A 20,583-nucleotide genomic window follows, 5' to 3' on the forward strand; every position below is an offset into this window, starting at 1 on the left:
GCAGGATTAGGAGATACATCAGTCACTAATTTTCCGCATACACCAGAAAATTTAGCATTTAAAACCAAAACAGATTGAACATTGCCACTCTATCTTGAATCAGTATTTTTTTCGTTTATTTCATGTTCAAGGAGATTTGATTTGATTTCAAAAGTATTCATTTTTTTTAAGTTTTAATAATGCAACAAGAGTAGAAAAAGAAGCAAGAACCCGCTGAGATTCTTCGAAGTCTTTACGACTGGCGTAAAAAAACAAATATAAATAAATAAAACAATTTTTTTTTCTTTTCGTTAAGCTCTTTCCCTGACTATTTGAGAATTTACAGTAAAATTAGTATTTAATACAAGCATATTTGTGCGTTATAAAGCAATCGTTCTATCAGTCTATGACTTAAATACAAAACTCACTTTCTGTTGTTAATTTTCAAAAAAGAGAAATCAAAATGAAATAACTTATAACGATTTAATTATAAAGTTAACTTATTATTATTTACGAACTTTAATTATATATTCAACATATTAAAGGTGTAGAATATTTCTGATTGATTGTAATAAATGAATAGAGTGTAATTAATAATTGATTGTAATAAATATTTTATTTTGCATTATAATGTATTAAACGCTACGTTTTTCACGTTAGCGGGGAAAAAATAATTCGATTTTAACACTCCTGAAACAAAAATCGTAGAACGCATCACCTTCTAAAGACGGAGAGGGGGGAAAGCTTATTCGTTTCATATTTTTCGTTTCAGGAGTGACAAAAATAAAATTATTATTTTCTTTTTTGTCCACCTAAAAACATAGTTCTTACAATTTTTATTTTATATTTTATTTTTTCTGGTTTTGAACCTGTTAATGTTTGAAAATGGTCATAATTTTGATTGTCAATAAAATGGAGATAAATTTTGTTTTTGAAATTTTTAGGAAACAAATGTGAATTGAATTGTCATCAGACACAGTAGAAATTTGTTGATTTGTAGACTACTCATAAAACGAAAAAAATTCGAAGTTTTGTTTAACGTAAAAAATTCTCTTTAGTGATAAAATGGCGATAAACTTAGCTTTCGGTGGTCCGGAAGCAATCGTAACTTGTTTTGTCAATAGAATGCTGGTAGAACTTGGAGCACTTTGCCTACTATGATACGTCCTATGTGCCGATAAAATGTTTATAAACTCTGTTTGTTGTGGTCAGGAAACGACTTGAATTCTCAGTAAGTACCGAGCTTAAGTACAGATTTGAGTATTCTAGCTAATCGAAAAGTAGTAGAAATTTCAATTGCATATTACCATCTTTATAAATACGAAAGCGAGTTAATTCAGTTAATAATAATAAATGCTGTAGGTAATAAGGAAACTTTTTTAAATTCACAGAGAATTATTACAGGCTTCCCAACACTGTCAGAGATAAAAGAAAAGTTGTTTAGTAATTTTATTGATTATTATTTCCATTTTTATGCAGTATTAACCTTTTGTAAGTTTTTTTATTTTCTAGAAAAATTCGTTAAAGGTCAATATTTTTTTTTTTTTTACATAAATATTAACTTAAGATCCACAATAAAGAAAAAAAAATTTTTTTTCACTTATTTTTTCGAAAAGATTAATAAAGCATATTAAACGATATTACGGAACACCCGGAAAATTTGTATAAAAAATTATGTTATATTTCATAGAATTGAAATGAAAAAAGAAATAGCTTGTGAGACAGGGAACTTTTTTAAAAATAAAATATCAGAATTGCCAAAATAATTTTAGTTCGGCTCTAAGATCACAAAATATGTGGTTAGCGTTGATAATTCTTTAAAGGAGTTCACTGTTCAATTTTGCAGTTATATAAATTTACTTTTGTAAAATTACTTTAATTTTATTTAAGAAAAATATTTTTCTCTATCTATGTTGATATTTTTAATTACATTTAAGGAACATCAAAATCCTTTGAGCGCTTAGGCTCTTAATCCGACCCTGATCTTGAGACTTCTTGACTAAATTTATGACGCCCACAACGGATTCTCCCAACTCTGTTGCTACTCTCTTAAATCGTTCGCGTGTGCTCGATTATGATATTCATCACCTACTCTTATCTTGAGGTTTAATAGAATATTTCTGAATCTAAAACGAATCCCAACGATACTACCATTAAAATATATTTAAGCTATGACGAACTGATGAGTCAGTTTTTTACAAATAAAAATAAGTATTATCTTTTCTTGCATTATATCTAGAAGACTTTGAAACATCAATTCAAAACACCATTTCTATTCCATTTCATCCGTCAAATGATATTCCATACTAGAAAATTCTTTAGTTTATATTTTTCATTACTTTTCTCTCCTTTTTTTTAAAAAAAAAACCGTAACAGGTATTTCAGCATTTGTACCAATAAAATTTTATGTTTTGCCGTAACAGGTTTACTAAACTTCTTCACTCCAAAAATCGTCGTTTGAGGGAAAAATAAATTAATCAACTTCTAGACATTTAAAAATTATCATTTGTTGGTTGTGCAGCAATTATCTTCTGCTGGTTGTGTTGCTTTTATTATTGTTGATAACATTCACAGTTTTTAGGACTATTAGTGAGAAGCAATGTGTACATAATAAGTGGTAAAGAACACCAAGTTATAAGAAAAACTATAAAATGTTTAATTAATTCAATGAAGTACAAAAGTCAATCTCTTCCGATTAGTTAAAGGATGATCATAGCACTTCTAACGGTAAACTCAAAAATTAGAAAACGAAGACGAAGCACCTTTAAGGAGATAAGCTATTTTAATGGTTACCAACTGGCGGCCCGCGAATCCTTTTTTTGCGGCCCGCGAACTAAAATATACTAGTAGTCCTTTTTTGGGGGACAATTTTAGTAAAAAATTTATATGGGTTTAAAATACTTTTCTTCCGCTAAAAAAAACCCTAATTTCTTCGTTTCTGTGAAATTTCACATATCAACGGTGCAAAAAAATTAATTTCTCAGTTTTGCGTTGCATCCAAGAAAATATTTATTCCAATACAAAAATAATCGTGCATGTTCCTCTTTTTTTCTGTATTTTGTGAACATAATTTAGCATGTACGTATCAGAAATTTTCTCGAAGAAATTCTCCGATTTAACTTTTTAAGACCACTCATTTGGGACGAAATTATTTACATTTGTAAATTTTAAAACGCATACAGAAGGTAATGGATATCGTGTTTTATTTAAATTTTTTGAATTCAATATTGCATGAGCGGAAAATAAAAATTAAATTAGTTTCGGATGCTCTAGAATTTTTTGTTGTTGTTGCTATAATGAATAATAAGTCGAAAAAAATATTTTTTTGAAAAAATTGCTGCCCGCCATTTGATTGATGTTTTTAATTGCGGTCCCCGGCCTCATGTAAGCTGGAAACCGCTGAGTTATTTTAACGCAATACAGGATATAACAGGATAGATTTAACTTGATTTATGTCGTAAGCAAGGATGAGTCATAATCTGTGAGTTAATAACCATGAGTATACACTTAAATTATATTAGCTGATAATAAACATGCCGTATCGTGATTTATCTTTTAAGCTAGACCTTTTAAGACAGATAACATATATAATGTTTAATACAATTAAAATAAATATTTAGCTATTCTTCTTAAAGAACAAAACTGAAGATTTGTCGATGATCAAAATTTTCAAGGAGCAGCTTTACTGAAATTTAATATTTCTAAAAAGTTGCACTGTGACTAAATATATAATATAAATTTTGTCTAATTTGTGATAGATAGAGACAGCTCCCGAGCCTTTTTACGCCTTGATACGATGGGAGTAAATATATTCTTAACAAATAGAAAAGTTTACAATAAATGTATGCGTATTTAATTCATGAAGCGATAGATTTAAGCAGAGATGAAAACTCGTTCCAGCTTTAATTACATTTGTATGAAAAAAGAATGAGATTTGCGGTAGCTGAAGAGGAAGGTTCGGTTCAATCGATGTCATGTCCAAGGTCTTATAAGCGTAGTGTCGGGAGGGTGGGCACGGAGGGGAACATGCCCCTTCAATATTTTGCCAAAATGCAAATGTTTCCTGATTTGATTGCATAATTTTAAAAAAAATAATAGCTCAACAAAAATTAAGATTATTACTTCCACTATCCCATGTTTTCCATTCAAATCTTCTCCCGCTTATTATTATCATTATTTTACTTAGTTCGGCTTCAATACTTAGTCATCAAAAATCACTTGTAAAAAGAGAAAGAGATTTTAAATTATAGACTTAATAATTGTCTGCTTCAAGAAGCTTTTTGGTTACATTTTTGTTACATGTACTAACTCGTGGGTGCTGGTAAAAGCAGCTGTTTAAAAAAGCAGGTGAAGTAAATATCGGTCTATATTATTAATTAAGACTTCGGTAATGCATCCATTTTCTGGAATATACTCGTCTATAAATTTGGTTTCTTAAAACAATATTGTTTGTTTAATTTAAAATTTGTATTTTAATACTCTAGTAAGAAAAAAAAGTCATTTTAAAAATTTACTCTTTTTCCATTTTAAAGAAAAATGCATTTCTCTTAAGGTAAGAGAAATATTTTTATTTTAAGAAGAGAGAAAAATTAGTTATTTAAATTTTATTAACTATATTGATACCTAGTAATAAAACATAATTTTATTTTACAAATTTATGGTTACTTTTCTTAACTAGTCATTTTTACCGATATACATTTACTAATTTTATCTGGATAAAACATTAGTTAATAGATGTTTTGAACTCAGTTGAATAAAAACAAAACAGAGCATAAATAATAATTATAATTGCAGAAGGAATAACCCAGAAGATGTTAGGGAAGAATTAAAATCCTTCCTTTAAAATATAATAAATATGATCATAAATTTTTTTTATTTATATTAAACTCTTTAAAAGTTAAAGCTGTTATGAGAGAAATTCATTACCAGGTAATCATTGATACTTAAGGGAGAAATAAAAGGGTATAATAAAATAAGAATATTCATAATTCAATCTAAACTGTCACCAATCTAGCCAAATGTTTGAATTAAAATCAGGAATGAAGTGAAAAAGGTCTTAATGTTCCTCGTAATTTCAATATTGACTTTTTCTTTCTTTTTATTGATAAGGGTTTTGTTTATTTGAAATTTTTTTTCACCTTTCGTTTTTAATTTTTCGTCTTTTAAAGATTAGATTATTTATCTAGTGCACACAGTAAATATGAACGCGTAAAATTAAAATTGTGTTTGGGAAATACTGTTATGAGCACGCCTCGAAAATTAAATTGCCCGTACTTTCACTATATGATTCAGCAATTCGAAACAAAAGATAAAATATTTAGCTTAATGTAAGATTAGACGAAATTATGTTTCTTTATTCCTTCGTCAAACAATTTTTTGTGATTTTTTTTTCAATGTTTCTAAATACACAAAGCTTAAGAATTAGGAATGTTGGATAGCTGTAAAAACTAACATAATAACTTCAACAGAAATGAAAATATTTAAACAGAATTATATGATGAAGATTTTTTGTTGTTGTTTTGTTTCGAAGACCACAAATCTTCTGGATTAGGGTTAGGCCATGACCAACTAGAATGAGGTTCTAGTTGGCCATGGTTTGGCAATGTGAAATCCAAAGACCAAAATTTTTCCAGGTTCCTCAAATGGCTAGTCTGCTAGTCGAGGTCGGAAGAAATAAGTCTTCTAAAGTTATGGGACCAGTTTTCTAAGAGTCTTTAGTCTCAGGTAAACCTGAAAATTTAAATTTTCAGTTGGCAGCCAGTGCAGACTCTAACAGCATAGTAGCCATTTTTTCTTCAAACCTAATGAGTTGGTGGCCTATACCAGTAAGTCCTATTTATTTAATAGACCTTTTTTTTCTTTTCTTTTTTATAAGTTTTCAAAAATATTCCTAAAAGAAATAATCTACGGCTTTATAAAAAGTTAATTAAACAATAAGAATAATATAAAGATATGACAAAATTTAGTTAAACATACTGACTTGAAAATTCGAGGAAAATTCTGCAAGCAATTAAAAAAAAAAAAAATCAGAAAAAGGGGCCGGTGGTTTAATTAATTTAAGTCGCCACTTTTTCTGCTGACTGACTCGCCACGTGGTCTGGACGCAGGTCTAGTTCGAGGAAAGGACAAATACAAAGCAAAGTAAGTACAATAAAAAAAAAAAAATTTCTTCGAAATAAGTAATCAAAGTTTCAAAAAAATAAGTGGACGAAAAAAGTCAATAAAAAACCCTGTTACATGTAATTTAAAAAAAAAAGAAAAAAAAAAGATCATAGCCGAAGATAATAATAATGGAATATTCAGTAATAGTACCCAACTTTTAAAGTGCCATTTTTATAATGCCTTTTCTTTCTTTTGTTATAGGGCTTAATTTTTTTAAGCAATTAATTTTACACAATTTTGAGATTTTTTTTTATTTAATGAAATTGTCTTTTTTTTTATTGTTTCATGTTATTACTTATTATATTTTGACAATTTCTCTGCCATTGTTAATTATAATAATAATAATAATAAATTATGAGATGGGAGGAACATTTAATGTTTCAGGTCCAAATAGATTATCATTCTATTTGATCGTGATTCTACTTATGGTTTTAAAAAAAAATAATTAAGGAAATAAAAGTTGTCTTTGCATTATTACGGAATAGGGGAAATTTTTTTAAAATTTATTTAATTAATATAATTGCAATTTTTTTATTGTGATAAAATACTCCACGTTTCACAATAATTCAGGGTAATCAGCAAATCCTTTTAGCTGGGGGGGGGGGGNCCACCCTTGAAGTTTAAGACGGAAAGCACTTGTTCGTGAGGGGGAGGAGTTACTATTTAGCCACAACAACCGCACACCTTATGAAAAAAAGTTAGCAGCAGGACCATTGCCCTACATTTCTCACGGCGTTTTGCCTAGGTGAAGTCTTTCAACTTCGCAACCTTGAAGACCAGAGAAAGACAAAAAAGTGTTTTAACCGGGGGAGAGGGGGAGTTTTCTACTTTGACAGAATGATAACTGAAAGTAGGAGGGGTGGGTCTGTCAAAAAAAAGATGAAGATAAAGTCAAAAAGAAAAAAAAGAGAATTCTCCCTCGTCCAGTGAAAGTTGGAATGTGAAGATTTTCTTCCAAAGGGCATTTGTGTGCATAAAGAGACGGAATGGCCATAACTTTATCGCGTTTAATTATTTCTATTGTTTTGGTTTTGCGGATAGATTTCGGGGCAGAAGGATATGGTTCTTGCAGAGAGGCCAATTTGTGCTGCACTGGGAGAGATGGCAGTTGTATGGTGCAGTCTTTTGCAGAAGAAAGTGTTAATTCGGTGAATTCCAATGTACAGAGTGATCATCCACAGGATAAACCTTGTTATTGCGACCATGCTTGCCTGCGACTAGGTGACTGCTGCTACGATTTTCAAGAAGTATGTGGAGGTAATTAATGGGTGAATATTTTAACTGCATTAACTGTTAACAAATATTTATTACTTTAAAAAGAGTAAAGAGCACTGCATCAAAATGTACGCAATTTTTTTAACAAAACTTTCGTTCTTCTTAGATAAAATAATATGAAGGTCTTGGATCCGTCCAAATATTACGTAGGCATATTTTTGACAATTTTGGATTACTTGTCAGCAAAAATAAGGAAATTATAAACTCTATCGCACTTTACGTAAAAAAATTTACTATCTCTCCCCCTGTTTTTTGTTTTAACTTTTATTGAAGTAATCCAATTATATGAGAATTTTAAGATTAAATTCAAATAAAATATGTTGCGATCAGCATATGATAAAATTTACATTTTAAATCCTTCTGTAAGATTTTGAAACTCCTTTAAATTTTTTTACATTCTTACCGTTTCACACACTCAACTGTTATTTTAATAACTGTTAAGTTTTATAGGTGTTTTATAAATTTTCCTGAACTTTTTCCAAATCTTTAAGTTATTATTATTATTATCATTTTCTTGCATTAAAAAAAAAAAATTGAAAATGTGTGGATTTAGGATCTTACATGAACATGAGCAATGCTGTGAACATTTCCAAGTCTTGGCAACTTCCAGGTAGTTGTCAGCGATAAACTTAAAAAAAATAATGATAAAAATTAAATCAGTGGGGATCAACTCAAAGATTATAACTTATTTCCACCCCCGAGCAAATCTCCACATGCTTTTTATAATTTTTATTTTTTATTTTTAATTGCAAGTGCAAAATCTATTGGGGGATTGTAGTTGACGTGACAGCTTACAATACGGAAATATCCCTGCATTGCTCATATACCTTCTAAGTACCCTCTCTCTGTAGGAGCTCTTATAATATTTGAACGGCCTCCTTTTATTGATTAGCTGCTCAATATTTTTTCTAAAGGGAATATTTTGAAATCACACTGTTCCTCAGTACTATTCTCAGGTAGATATTTAACGATTTTCAAGATTACAGACAGTACGATACGAAAAAAAAACTTATTGCCTACATGGATGTTCAGATGCTTTCAACCAATATGTGATTTATCACTATCTTTAAGCCATTTATATGTGAAAAAATCGAGAAAATTTTAGCATTTCAAATTAAAGGTTTTTTACGTGTAGCCTTAAAATCTTTGTTTCCCCTATAAAGAAATAAAGATGTGTTTTTTTTTCTTCAAAAATTATAATCTTCTTAAAATAACTTTTTTTCAAAAAAAAATATCTGTGATTGATAAATAACTGAATTTGTACATTAAAAGCAATTTAACTAATGAGGAAACTTCAGAATGCTGCACAGGTTTTCTGAAACATGCTGTTTTTAAACAGTGAATTTTTCTTTCATGAAAAAGGCAATAAAAAAATTATCACGCTTCATGAATCCTGGTCAGCAAGTCAATTAAAAATCAATAATAATAAAATAGCTTTTAACACAAAGCAGTAAAAGTTTCATAAATAGAAATTAAATTTTCCCGAAGTGTGATTTATCAGTTTTACAAGGCAAGTGGCATACCCTAATGCTCTTTCCAAAATTTTAAAATCAAAAATAAGACCTGAAATTAAGCTAATATTATGTAATTTCAAATGTTTAATTTAAGTTAAACATTATTGACTATGAATATTTATAGATAATTATTTTAACTTTTAAGTTGCTTTATTAAATTACTTTATTAATTAACTTTTTAAATTATTTTATTATTTAAAAACTTTATTAAAATAATTATTGAGGAGGAATAATTATTTGAGTATTCTAAATGTGTAAAATTCAAATGAAATTATTCCTCATAATTAATATGAGGAGTAATTTTAATGTTTTATTTTTCATTTTAATGTTTTATTTTTCATTATAAACATTATTAAAACTTAATCTATTTCTTTATTTTGTTGCAATTACAATATGTTACACAATTGAAAAATACTGGCGTTTGGCCCAAAGAAAGGCCCAAAAGAAATAACAAATTGAAAGCAGAAAGGTCGTGATTGGTATTTTGGTTGTAATATGCTTTTTTATTATTAAAAAGCAACGCATTCCGGCACCGGCAAGTTTAAAATAACATTTAAGTTTGGTAATTAACGTTCTAAAATAGCAGATGAAATCTTTACTACTTTTTAGATTTTTGCAACAACCTATAAAAAAGTAACGATTAGGAATGAAAATTTAAAAAAATTTGTTAAATTTTTTTATTTATGTGAATTAGATAGGATTGGATATTAAATTTAATAGCTAGAAAGCAAAGAATATAGAGGGGAAGAATATAGAATATATCTATATTCTTTGCTAAAAAGGCGACTGTCAAGAGGTGGTGGGAGTAAGTAAACTTTCAGTAATATGCACATAAGTAAAAAAAAACGGAAAAAGGGAGCTTGTAACAATGTTTGACGCAAAAGGAAAGAACAAGGGGAAAAAAAAAAAAAAACTAATAAGGAAAAAATAGGTGAGGTTACTGGGAACGTTGATCATGGAGGCCGTGCTTAAATAAACCCTTTGTAGGGCCATTTTCTTCCTAGTTATGAGATATTAAAACATTTTAAGGATTGAGATTGATTTATATATATAAAAAATTATTTTGATTACCTAAAATTAGTTTTTTTCTTTCCTATTATTTTCTTTTCTTTTTCCGGTGGATGAAATTTTGCTTTCTACTGTAAAGAGTTAACCATATACTTGAGCTCCTATTCTTACAAGCAACCAAATTATTAATTTTGAGTTTTATGAAATAAACTCGATGAGAAATGATCAAATGAGCGAATGTTTAACCCGCAAGATAAAAAAAAAGCTCCCCAGTGTTGGCTTCCCGTCTCCACGACGACCTTTACTGTTACCCATATTAATGCTAACAAAGTTCTTCGCCTGTATTCTTTATGATTATTTTAATTTATATTTTATTACCGTCGTTAAACTGTTGACCCAATTTCGGGCTTACGGCTACTAATGTTACAGTCCGTAGCCTTATAATTTTGAACCCAATCTAGAAGACAAGGGAACTTTTTTTTTATATCAATTATTGGGAGAAATTTGCCTTCATGAAAGATTTTTTTGATAGAACTAACCCGCATTTGCGTCACATGGAGAGGATAACCACGAAAACCACCCACGGCAAGGGGACTTTAACCCATGATCCGTCTATTACTGAGGATATTTTGCGTTAGCACGGTGGTCGGGTGCGGAATTCGTCTCGTCCAGCTATCTCTGGGATTCGAACTCGGTTCACCTCATTGGAAGGCGAATGCTCTATCCCCTGAGCCATCACCACGGTTTATCATTATTTATTTATCCATTTTCTTGTTTATTTTATTTTATTTATTGCTATCTACTTTTTCATTTCGTATTTTCTGAAGTTACCAACTGCATACGTCATAGTAGTTTTCCATCAATACTTAAAAAGGAAGAAATTTGGTGGGAAGTATATTTTCCACAGCCATTTAAATGGCTAAGTTACTCTCTCCTGACTTTCGAGGTGAAATTTTTGATGTCTGGTGTCTTATGTGTGACAATAAGATTTGCAACGTCTTGTGTGCGTGAAATATCATTTATATTGTTAGAAATCTAAGCTTAGATTTTGTTAACATTGAAAATCAAAGTTGCATAATAAACAATGAAGAAATCAGTACGAATAATTTCATTCGTCTTTAGGAATGAGCAATCCTTATTGGACCGCTGTCCTATTTATAGGACAATTGCATTAAAGGTGAATAAAATAAAGGGAATATTAAAAGTTTCAACGCAGCAATGACGCACACTTTGTCCCACCCTTTGTGCTTAGAGGCCCAATTGATATACTTTTCCTAAGACGTCATGAAATTCTTTTCTATCTTTAGTATACTCATATTTATATTAAAATCGCCACAACAGTTATGAATAAGTGAATCTTAAAAAGAACTTTAAAAAAAATTATCAAACTGTAGCGGTCGCCATAGCAACGCATGAAATGACGACGCATGCGCACTGTTTATTATTACTCTTGAACACAGTTGAAAAGTGAGATGACGTCCAAAGGTGCGTACGCCATCAAACCCAAAACAACACCCATTTTGCAAAAGGGTAATAAAAAAATTATAAATAAAAAATAAAAAATCTTTAATCATAATATAAAATCAAAAAAGCTTATGTTCGCATCGATAACATTTTCATTTCAGAATGTTCTTTAAATATTTCGATCATTTTCCTACCTTAACTGTGTTGATTATATTTTCCAGTTTGTGGCTAACCTTAATAATTTGAAGGTTCAAAATCTGAATCCGCCTGGGGGGGGGGTGAGTTTGATTATTTAGAGAAAATAAATTTTTTGGGTGATTTTGTAACTAAAAATAAAATTATCGTCTGCACCAATTAATTAGCATACTTAGTCATAGCTTTCGAATTAATAGGATTAAAAGAACATTTAGGTCTCAGTTTCCAACGTGTGTACTATTGAAACTAAAAAGTTAAAAGTAATTTTTTCAAGAATTCGGCAATTTATTCAAACTATTTTGGATAATTTTTTCATCATGAACATAATGCTACAATAATCAGGGATTTTCAAAATAATTAAAAAGCTATTTTATGCTCACCTTAGAAGTTTGCTACGAATAATTCTTATGTCTCACTAAGTGGGCGGTGAGCAGAAAAAATGTTTGGGAACATGTTGTTTAGATAATAAATTATTCAGATGTTCTGCTTTTTAGTTTGTTTACTTTAAAGAGCACAAGAGATAGATAGTGGTGAATTAAATCAAAGTCAAAAAAAATTTCGATGATGTGTGCTAAAGCTTATTGTATGAGAACTAAGATCAAATGATGTTAGAAATTACCTCTGACGCAAAACAATAACAAAACAAACAAGAGAAGAAAGAAAAGAAAACTTCGGGTACTTTGGAGAAGTCGGTGTTCCGTAATGTTCGCCCTTAATATGTATATAATTTCGTAATCTTTGCTTAAAATGAAGTAAAAAAGCTATACATTTCACGGATTAAAAATTAGAAGATTAAAACAAAGGCGATTACGAACTCTGATCAATCATCATGAAGGCTAATAACAGAAAAAAAAGTCAGTAAGCTAAAGCCAGTTCATTTTAAGAGAATGCTTAAATGTGTTTTCTAGCAGAAGACGAATGCATTTCAGTTTCACTAGACTAAAGAACTAGTGCTCGGTTTGGTTAATTCAGTTCGCAACCTCAATAATAATCGGGTATAGTCTTGAAACGTTTTTGATTTTTATCCCTCTCGCATTAATTTGCAGCACGTAACGCAATTAACAGAAATTAACTTAAAAACAAACTTTGATAATCTATTAGTCGCGACACTGAATAAATGAGTTATACATTTGTATTGAATTTTAAAAGTTAGCCGTTACATTGATTGTTAAGAATAGAATAAAAGTAATTCTATTCGCTTTTTACAAAATGTGATAAAAATCAAATAATTGATTTAATTTAATTATAACAGGATTCAAAATGACCAAAAAAATATATGAAGTTAAAAAAAAAATTAAGAACTAGGAACTTTGTAATGCCTAAAATGGCATCTCAGTGACATTAGAGTATTCTTTGTGTAGAAGAACCAGATAAGTGATTTGGCAAAAAATGGTCAAGAGGCAACCCTAGAAAATCACTCGTTTGGCATCGAATGCCAAGAGAAAATGAAAATTTGAAATAGTAGCTATATGACTCCAACATATTTTAATGTTTTTGGTTCGCAATACTTTGTGTTTCAGACACACTGTCTTATTAATGAATGTAATTTTTCTTTTCTGAACTAAGTCGGGTTGAAAATATTCGTTGTTCTTACGCAGCTTTTTCAGTATATTATTATTGTTACTAATTGAATACTCGTTCTTCGTACAGGATGAAAAAAAAACTAAATATATAAATCGGTGATGATCAACACTACAAAATCATGCACTTAACTAAAAGTGAACTAATCTAACATAACTAAACACAATTAAACTTTAATACTGAAATAACTAATAAAATAAAACAATTCCTGTTTTTATTTTTCCTTGTTTATTATTTGTCGATCTTCCTGGTGACTTTACGTTATTCGATTAAGTGAAACTTGTTCTTAGAAGCTCAGCCTATCAAAATAAAGATTGTTGGTGTTCAGTAACGTTTGACATATTGCTATAGCTCGAAGGAAACTCTCGATAGTCGAAAATTACCATAATCAAAAATTTTGACTGGTACTTATCCCTTTCGGTGGGCTGTAAAAAAGTATCTATAGTAAATATCGTGGTAGCTGTTTGCGACGATTAAAGATATTATTCACTTAAATAATAAATATTAGAAAAAATCTGTTTGCTTACGCCTTAAGCCCCCATTTCTCACACCCAAAAATTTTCTGGCTCTTATAACCGGGGGACCCTTAGTTTGGCAATAATTTTCGTAGTTTTGCTGAAATTCCAATCCTGGTGACCATGATATACTTTGACGCGTGATAATTTTTTTTATTACAAGTTGAACAGTTAGTAATTCTTAAACTATACTAATAATCGAATGTCATTTTTTTTATTGCATTGTATTTTCTGTATATATCCAGAGCCGTTGCAGGGAGTTAAAAATTTTACGTAATATGCTAGGCCTATGAACAAAAATCGTTACTTTTGACTGTATTTCCAACGTTTCACATTAGAGACCAATACTAATAACTCAAAGTTTTCGGCAGACTGTCAATGTTGCAGGATGTGCTCTAAATATTATAGGACGCCTGACAAAGTAAATCCATTCCAAACAGCGTCGATTTAATGCTACTTTTTGAGCATATTCGTTAGTCGTAAATGTGTAAAAAATACAGCAAAGAAAATTTTTTTTTCGTTTGTTGCCGTTGTTTTCTTACGAGCAATTTGCAACCCTGACCATGTTCCTGTACCTGAATCACTATTCTTTTTGCATGCCTGCTTTAGCATTTTGGATACGTTATTTTGAAACACATTGCTTACATCCTTTTTTCCCTTTCTTTTCAGTGGTAGATTGTAAAGTATCTGCTTGGAGTTCCTGGTCAGACTGTAGTGCAGTATGCGGCTTTGGTACAATGAAGAGAGAAAGGCATGTTATTAAGCACGAAGTCAATGGAGGGCAAAGTTGTCCAGAATTATTGCAAAAGAGAAGCTGTTATGGCAGTCAATGTGATAAACATTCTCATTCAAAGGCCAATAGGGGTATAGTTTCAGTTAGTATATGAATCTGAAGAGATTAGAATTATATCGTTTAAGTGCAGTGAAACAAAATATATATTAATTAAACAGCATGTTTCAAATTTGTCAAGTATGAATAAATTAATGCTGGATGAGTCGAGTATTTTATTGTCAGACTGAACGACTAAGGTGTCGAGTTCCCTATCAACAATTTTACCTTGGCCTCAGTTGGGTTCAAAATTTTCTCAATGTGGGTTCTATATGGACATGAACATGGGACCAATATTGGGATGTCTAGATTTTTTAACATCCGTCCTATATAGGACCAATATTGACTGAATAATGAATATAAAATATCGTGAATCTGACAGCTCTATATAGGGCCTATATTGTTTGTGTAAAGTGGCTGTAAAATATCGAGTGAAAAGGACAATTTTATATAGGGCTAATATCGGAAAATAACGGCTCTTTTATTGAACTAAGATTAGTGAATATTGGTCAATGAGGGTCCAAGTTATTTTGCTGCTAGTGTTTTGATAGAAAAAGTCGCAGATTCGACCCTAGAAGTCACTGACGAACTTCAAACTTAATAAATGAATTATACCCGTATGTTTTGAAAATGTTTAAATTTTATAGACATCACTGTTTCCGTAGGATTTTTATAGTTAAAGACAAGATTTTTGCAGGATATAATTTAAGAAATTAAAATTTTTACTTTTGAGATTATATAACTAGGATGTTCATGATTTTTTACAGCTTAATGTATAATCAAGAATGATACTTTTTCAAAAAATTTTGTAATGGTTTTGTAAACAGTTCAAAAAAAGTTTCTTTTTTTCCAGAGTATATTATACAATCCTGAGTTAGCCTGTATGTAACTCATAACAAAATGAGCACAGGGTCACTATTGTGCTTAGTATTTGGAAATTCTATATCATTGACTATCCTTTATATTGTAAAAATTAAGAATAATAAAAAGAGAATGAAAAAAAGTAATTAATATTCCTTGGATTAAAATACGCTTAAAAATAATTTCTTGAATTTTGAGATAAAAAGAACAGTTTCAAAAAATATTCTAATTCAAAAAGAAATTTGTTTATTATATTTCAATCAAATAATAAGTATAAGTTTTTTAGTCGTGCGACTAAATTATTTTTAAGAATGCCTAATATGTTATTTTCATGTTCCAAAATTCTAATAATTATGATATTTATTTAATTTAGAGATAGCGATGATTTTACCAGCTACTTATTCTGTCATTCGGCAACTCAACGCCAGTCATGACATAAGAAGTAATCTTCGACTACGATATAGGAAGGATCCTGAACAAGAAAAAAGTAAAGAGTAAGTTAGAAAAAAATGCGAATCATTAAAGGTTATTAGTTGATTAAATTATTTGTGCATGAATAAAATAGAATTTTAATATTTTTATCATTTTCAAGATTTATTGTGCAACAATGAAGAGTTTTTCATAGTTTATCCTTGAGATTTCTTATAAATTCATCAAGTAAAGATAAATGTCACATTTCAGCTTGTAGATATATTGAGGGTCAAGAATTCAAATCCATCTGAAATGGATTTGAATTGACCAATTCAAATCCATCATATGTTTATTTAGAGAGATTTCATTTTTGTGTCTGCGATAGCTAATTAGCATATTTAACACTAGAAGCTTCGTTAGGGTCATTTTAATAATTTTTTTGGTATTTCTTATGTTATTTTAGTCGAGGCTATTATTTTTTGACTTTTCCTAAATTCTTTCTAAGAATACTGTATCAAAATGTCATGCGCTTATGTAGATTAGTAAAATAAATTATCATAGAAATACTTAAAACAGCCAAAAAGGGTCAAGAAAAATGTTCGTAAGAAAAATGTTCATTTTTTGAATTTTTATGCCTGTTTTTTTGATTTTGAAAGGTTTCAAATCTCATGAAGTGAATTTATAGAACAGAAATTGGGTCCTAAGTGTTAAAAAAAATGGACACAATAATTTGCATTAAATTATGTGGTATCTTAGAGAATCGATGTTCGAAGTAGTTAAGTTAAATTCGCAATTGCGTCCGAAAAAAACATAAATATAAACAGTTTTGATTTTTTAAATTTAATCCTGAAGAAGAATTAACTGTTGGTAAATAATTATTGCTTGTAAATCAAAATGCAAATTTATCGCATGGCGAGCAAGCCACATAAATAAAATTAAAATAAATAAAATGATATAAAATTATATAATGATAATGATATAATTATAAATGATATAAAATTAAAATAAAATAAAAATTCTTATTGAATGGTTATCTTTGAATGTCTTCAACTGATTGACAACTCTGGGAAAATATTGTGTAAGTGCTCTAAATATGGAACACACTGTGGAACTATTGCTAATTTTTTTTCACCTCAGTAAAACTTGCAGATGATTTTTTTTTCGTTAAAAGAAATGCCCTCATAATTGGGATAGAACGTCTGAACAAGAAAAAGTGTGTCAATTCTTCGTCATGATATTCACCTTTTGTACTGCAAACTTAAACAAAACACTCAATATACATGTGAAAAAGAATGTCATAATTCCAAACAGTAATCAACTGAATGTGTTTGCAGACGATAGCAGAAGCCAAGTACTGTCACTTAATACAACAGAACGAAATGACAGACAAGATGCTAAGGAATTATTCTACACTGCGTGAAACTTGCAAATGGCTCGTTCATATTTTACAAAGTTTGTGATATTGCAACCTTCAATGCTTGGATAGTTTTCGAGAAATCTCCCTAATCACTCATTGCGTGGTTATTGTGTACTTGTTGATGAGCTACGAATTAGTGTTTAGCCTAAGTAATAGCCCCTAATTTATAAATTCCAGTCCATAAAATAAAGGAAACACGCCTTTTAACAGCGCGAAGGACAGATTTAAACTTAGATCTTAGCTATTAGAAGTTTAATTTAGAGATGCAAATTGTCAATGTTTTGTTGTCACTTTCATGTCGCGCGGATATGTTGCAGTAAGCCAGATCTAATGTCTAACTAAAGATGGAACTTCTACATTTTAAAACCTGTTGTGTACAGTAATGTGTATTGTTTATATTCACACCTTTTGTTTATTTTTGTATGACTTGCGTTCCTGTTCAAGAATAATGTGTAATATAATATTACACAATATTGTCATATTCTCATTAAGTTAAAAAATTCTTTTTTTCTTCCATTATCTCTAAAAACCCTTATATATTTTTTATTTTTAACAATATTCATCAAAAAAATAATCGTTTGATATAAGCTTTGGAATGACGTCAATTTTTTATGAGGGTCAAATTGATCCCGAATGGCGGTTTTAGGCAAGTCTATGCGGTTGTTCTAGTGTTAAGGTTAAAAATGTGAAAATCCGATCATTAGATCAAAAGGTAACGGCTCCTCCCTTGTTTTATTAATACAAATATATGTTTATTCAGAGATTTTACATTTTTGTGTCTGTTTTCGAATTTTAAATCGTCTACAATAATTAATTAATATATTAAAGGTTAAGCTTGAGAAAGTATGTGGTAATTTGAACATTAGATCAAAAATAAACAGTGTACCCTCTTTTTTTAATAGTAAAAATAAATGTTTATTTAGAGAAATTACTCTTTTGCGTCTGTTTTCGTATCTTAAAAAATCATCTGAAATAATTAATTAGCACATTTAAGGTTAAGTATGAGAAAGTTTGTGAAAATCCGATCATTAGATCAAAAGTTAATGGTGTCCCCCCTTTATTTTTGTAGCAGAATGATTCAATGGTGAATGGGTGCAATAAAGAAACCATATTGGATAACAAAGAAATTTAATAATAGTTAAACAATAAAAACAAAGAATATGGTAGGATATTTTTAGTGCTTGACAATAAGTCAACCATTCCAACCCATCACCTGCCACACAAGAGATTGCAGAATTATTGTGAGTGATAACAATGCCTTCTGTTGGTCAAGCAGATATTCCTAACAGTTTTAATGATAAAATTATATGTTTATTAAGATAAATTACGCTTTTGTGCCTGTTTTCGAATTTAAAAAAAATCGTCTGCAATAATTAAATAGCATATTTAAGGTTAAGTATGAAAAATATGTGAAAATCCAATAATTAGATCAAAACTTAATGGTGCCCAACTCTTTTTTTAGCACTGTATATCAAAATTGGTCATTTTAACTTTGGCTGGAATAAAAACGTTCTCCTTAAACTAATAAACGTTCTATAAATTTATAACAGAAAATTATACAGCATAATTAATGCCTGTAGGTTAATCTTGATTTACCAACAATTTCAATAAATTTTTAGTAAATATACATTCTGTTGTCATATTTTATATTTAGTACTGAAATGATTTCTATTTATATTTAGGTACTGTGTGGTATTTGAACTTTTGAAAACAAAGAAAGCTTGTGAAAATTTGGCAACTGAAATATCTTTAAAGATAGAGAAAGGCTCTATGGTGTGTGTGTCTTGCGAAACTGCAGCTATGCGCAAGCATCTTGGATATCGTTGCCAAGGTCATGGAGTGGAGCACAAAAGTACAAGATTTGCATTTTTATCTTTTCCTCAATGTCATGGTAGGTGGAAGAAAAAAGAAACAGTGGAGAAGTGCAATTGTGACGAAGAAGGAAAAGCTAATTTCATTTTTGTATAAAACAATTTGTAGAAAAATAAAAAGTATTTGTTGTTTTCAAACTCAGAAATAATTTAATGTAATATTCTCATTAAACACATATACCTCTTAGACGATACATGCATTTATTTTGCTCTTTAGGCCAACAATTACAAAAACTTGTTCCATAGAACCCTACGGTTCCGCGGAAGTCTCTTAGGGGCTCCAAGAGCTAAGGCAATTTATTTAAATTAGTAAAAATTTTTGAAACGTGAAATTATATCTATATCCAATCTTTTATTTAATATTTCGGTCATTTCTATTAAATTATTCAAGCATAATATGTGTGAAAAAGATCGCAGTTTTTTAAAAAAATAATTAGGCTGTTGAAGTTTTTCTAGTTTTGCTTCTTGCCTTTATTTTCCATTTTTTGTAGCGAACTTTACATTTTATAATTCTTTGCTTCTTCTCATTTAAGCCTGTCAAGTTTTGAAAATGGGCGCCTATTTTTGAGCGCTTGAAACATGTCAACTGTTATATCCAATCTGTATATTTTTGAAGCAGATGAAGTTATTTAATCAAATAATACATAACGGCTTCAGTTTCTTGGGATTAATTTTTTTCTTTTAGAATTGAATTAGTATTTTCCATCAAACTTTTTAATACAAAGGAAATAATCGAAATCAACTGTAAAGAAATGTGTTTCTCTAATAGCCATTTTCAATATTTGCAACAGCCCTTTTTCATTTCAATGAAAACCATATTTCAACTTATCTTATTCATTTTCCGTTTATGCACGAACTAAATACGAATTCAGAGCTAGTCTAGAAGGCTGTGAATTCAATCGTCTGACGTAACACCTAATTTTAAAATTATTATTGTTAAAACGATGGGAAAAATTAATTTATTTCCACACCTCAAATAGTTTCAAAATTATTAGTAGTCTTTCTTTACTTATTAAATTGGTGTTCCGCCAAAAGAAGATCGATCATTTAGGGTTCCGTTTCCAGAAAAAATATGGAACTGCTGCTTTAGGGTACTACCTTATGTCTAAAAATTATCGACAATTTAAAATAAATTCAAAGAAAATGGAAAAGATAAAAATATATGGCTCATAACGTTTTACGTCAGAAACCAGATTATTTAATAAGTTTCAAAATTAGTGAAAAAAGTTGTTATAAGAAGGTTTAATTTGAAAAACTATAAAATAATTTTTTAATATATTTGTCACATTCTTACAACTGAAATATTTGCATAGGTTATCTATTAAATTTGTTTTATTTCTGCACCACTTTGGAATTGCAAATGGTTATTTTAAAATTTTTTTTCTTTGTTTTTCTCAGATAAAAACACCATCTTTTGATGAACTTTGAAAATAATTTTGAAACCTTGAGAATAAATTCCTAGAAACCTAAGCAGAAAGCAATAAACCATACAATACCATAT

The 20,583-nt window shown here is 29.5% G+C and overlaps 1 protein-coding gene across 1 annotated transcript; it reads left to right on the forward strand.

The window, feature by feature from the left end:
- Nucleotides 1–6,978: 6,978 nt before the first annotated feature.
- Nucleotides 6,979–19,220, forward strand: LOC107438732 (somatomedin-B and thrombospondin type-1 domain-containing protein). Its single transcript, XM_016051073.4, has 4 exons — nucleotides 6,979–7,398; nucleotides 14,363–14,557; nucleotides 15,757–15,877; nucleotides 18,894–19,220. The coding sequence occupies exons 1-4, from the start codon at nucleotides 7,128–7,130 to the stop codon at nucleotides 19,177–19,179; spliced, it is 873 nt and encodes a 290-aa protein (XP_015906559.1). The 5' UTR covers nucleotides 6,979–7,127; the 3' UTR covers nucleotides 19,180–19,220.
- Nucleotides 19,221–20,583: the final 1,363 nt, after the last annotated feature.

The sequence above is a fragment of the Parasteatoda tepidariorum genome, chromosome 1, assembly GCF_043381705.1.
Source record: "Parasteatoda tepidariorum isolate YZ-2023 chromosome 1, CAS_Ptep_4.0, whole genome shotgun sequence".
Classification (NCBI taxonomy): domain Eukaryota; kingdom Metazoa; phylum Arthropoda; class Arachnida; order Araneae; family Theridiidae; genus Parasteatoda; species Parasteatoda tepidariorum.

What these genes read in the sequence shown, in the direction of transcription:
- LOC107438732 (XM_016051073.4), top strand. Translation starts at nt 7,128, where the DNA reads ATGGCCATAACTTTATCGCGTTTAATTATTTCTATTGTTTTGGTTTTG. An exon ending in TTTTCAAGAAGTATGTGGAG is followed by an intron (nt 7,399 to 14,362) that starts GTAATTAATGGG and finishes CTTTCTTTTCAG; the next exon opens with TGGTAGATTGTAAAGTATCT. An exon ending in TCATTCAAAGGCCAATAGGG is followed by an intron (nt 14,558 to 15,756) that starts GTATAGTTTCAG and finishes TATTTAATTTAG; the next exon opens with AGATAGCGATGATTTTACCA.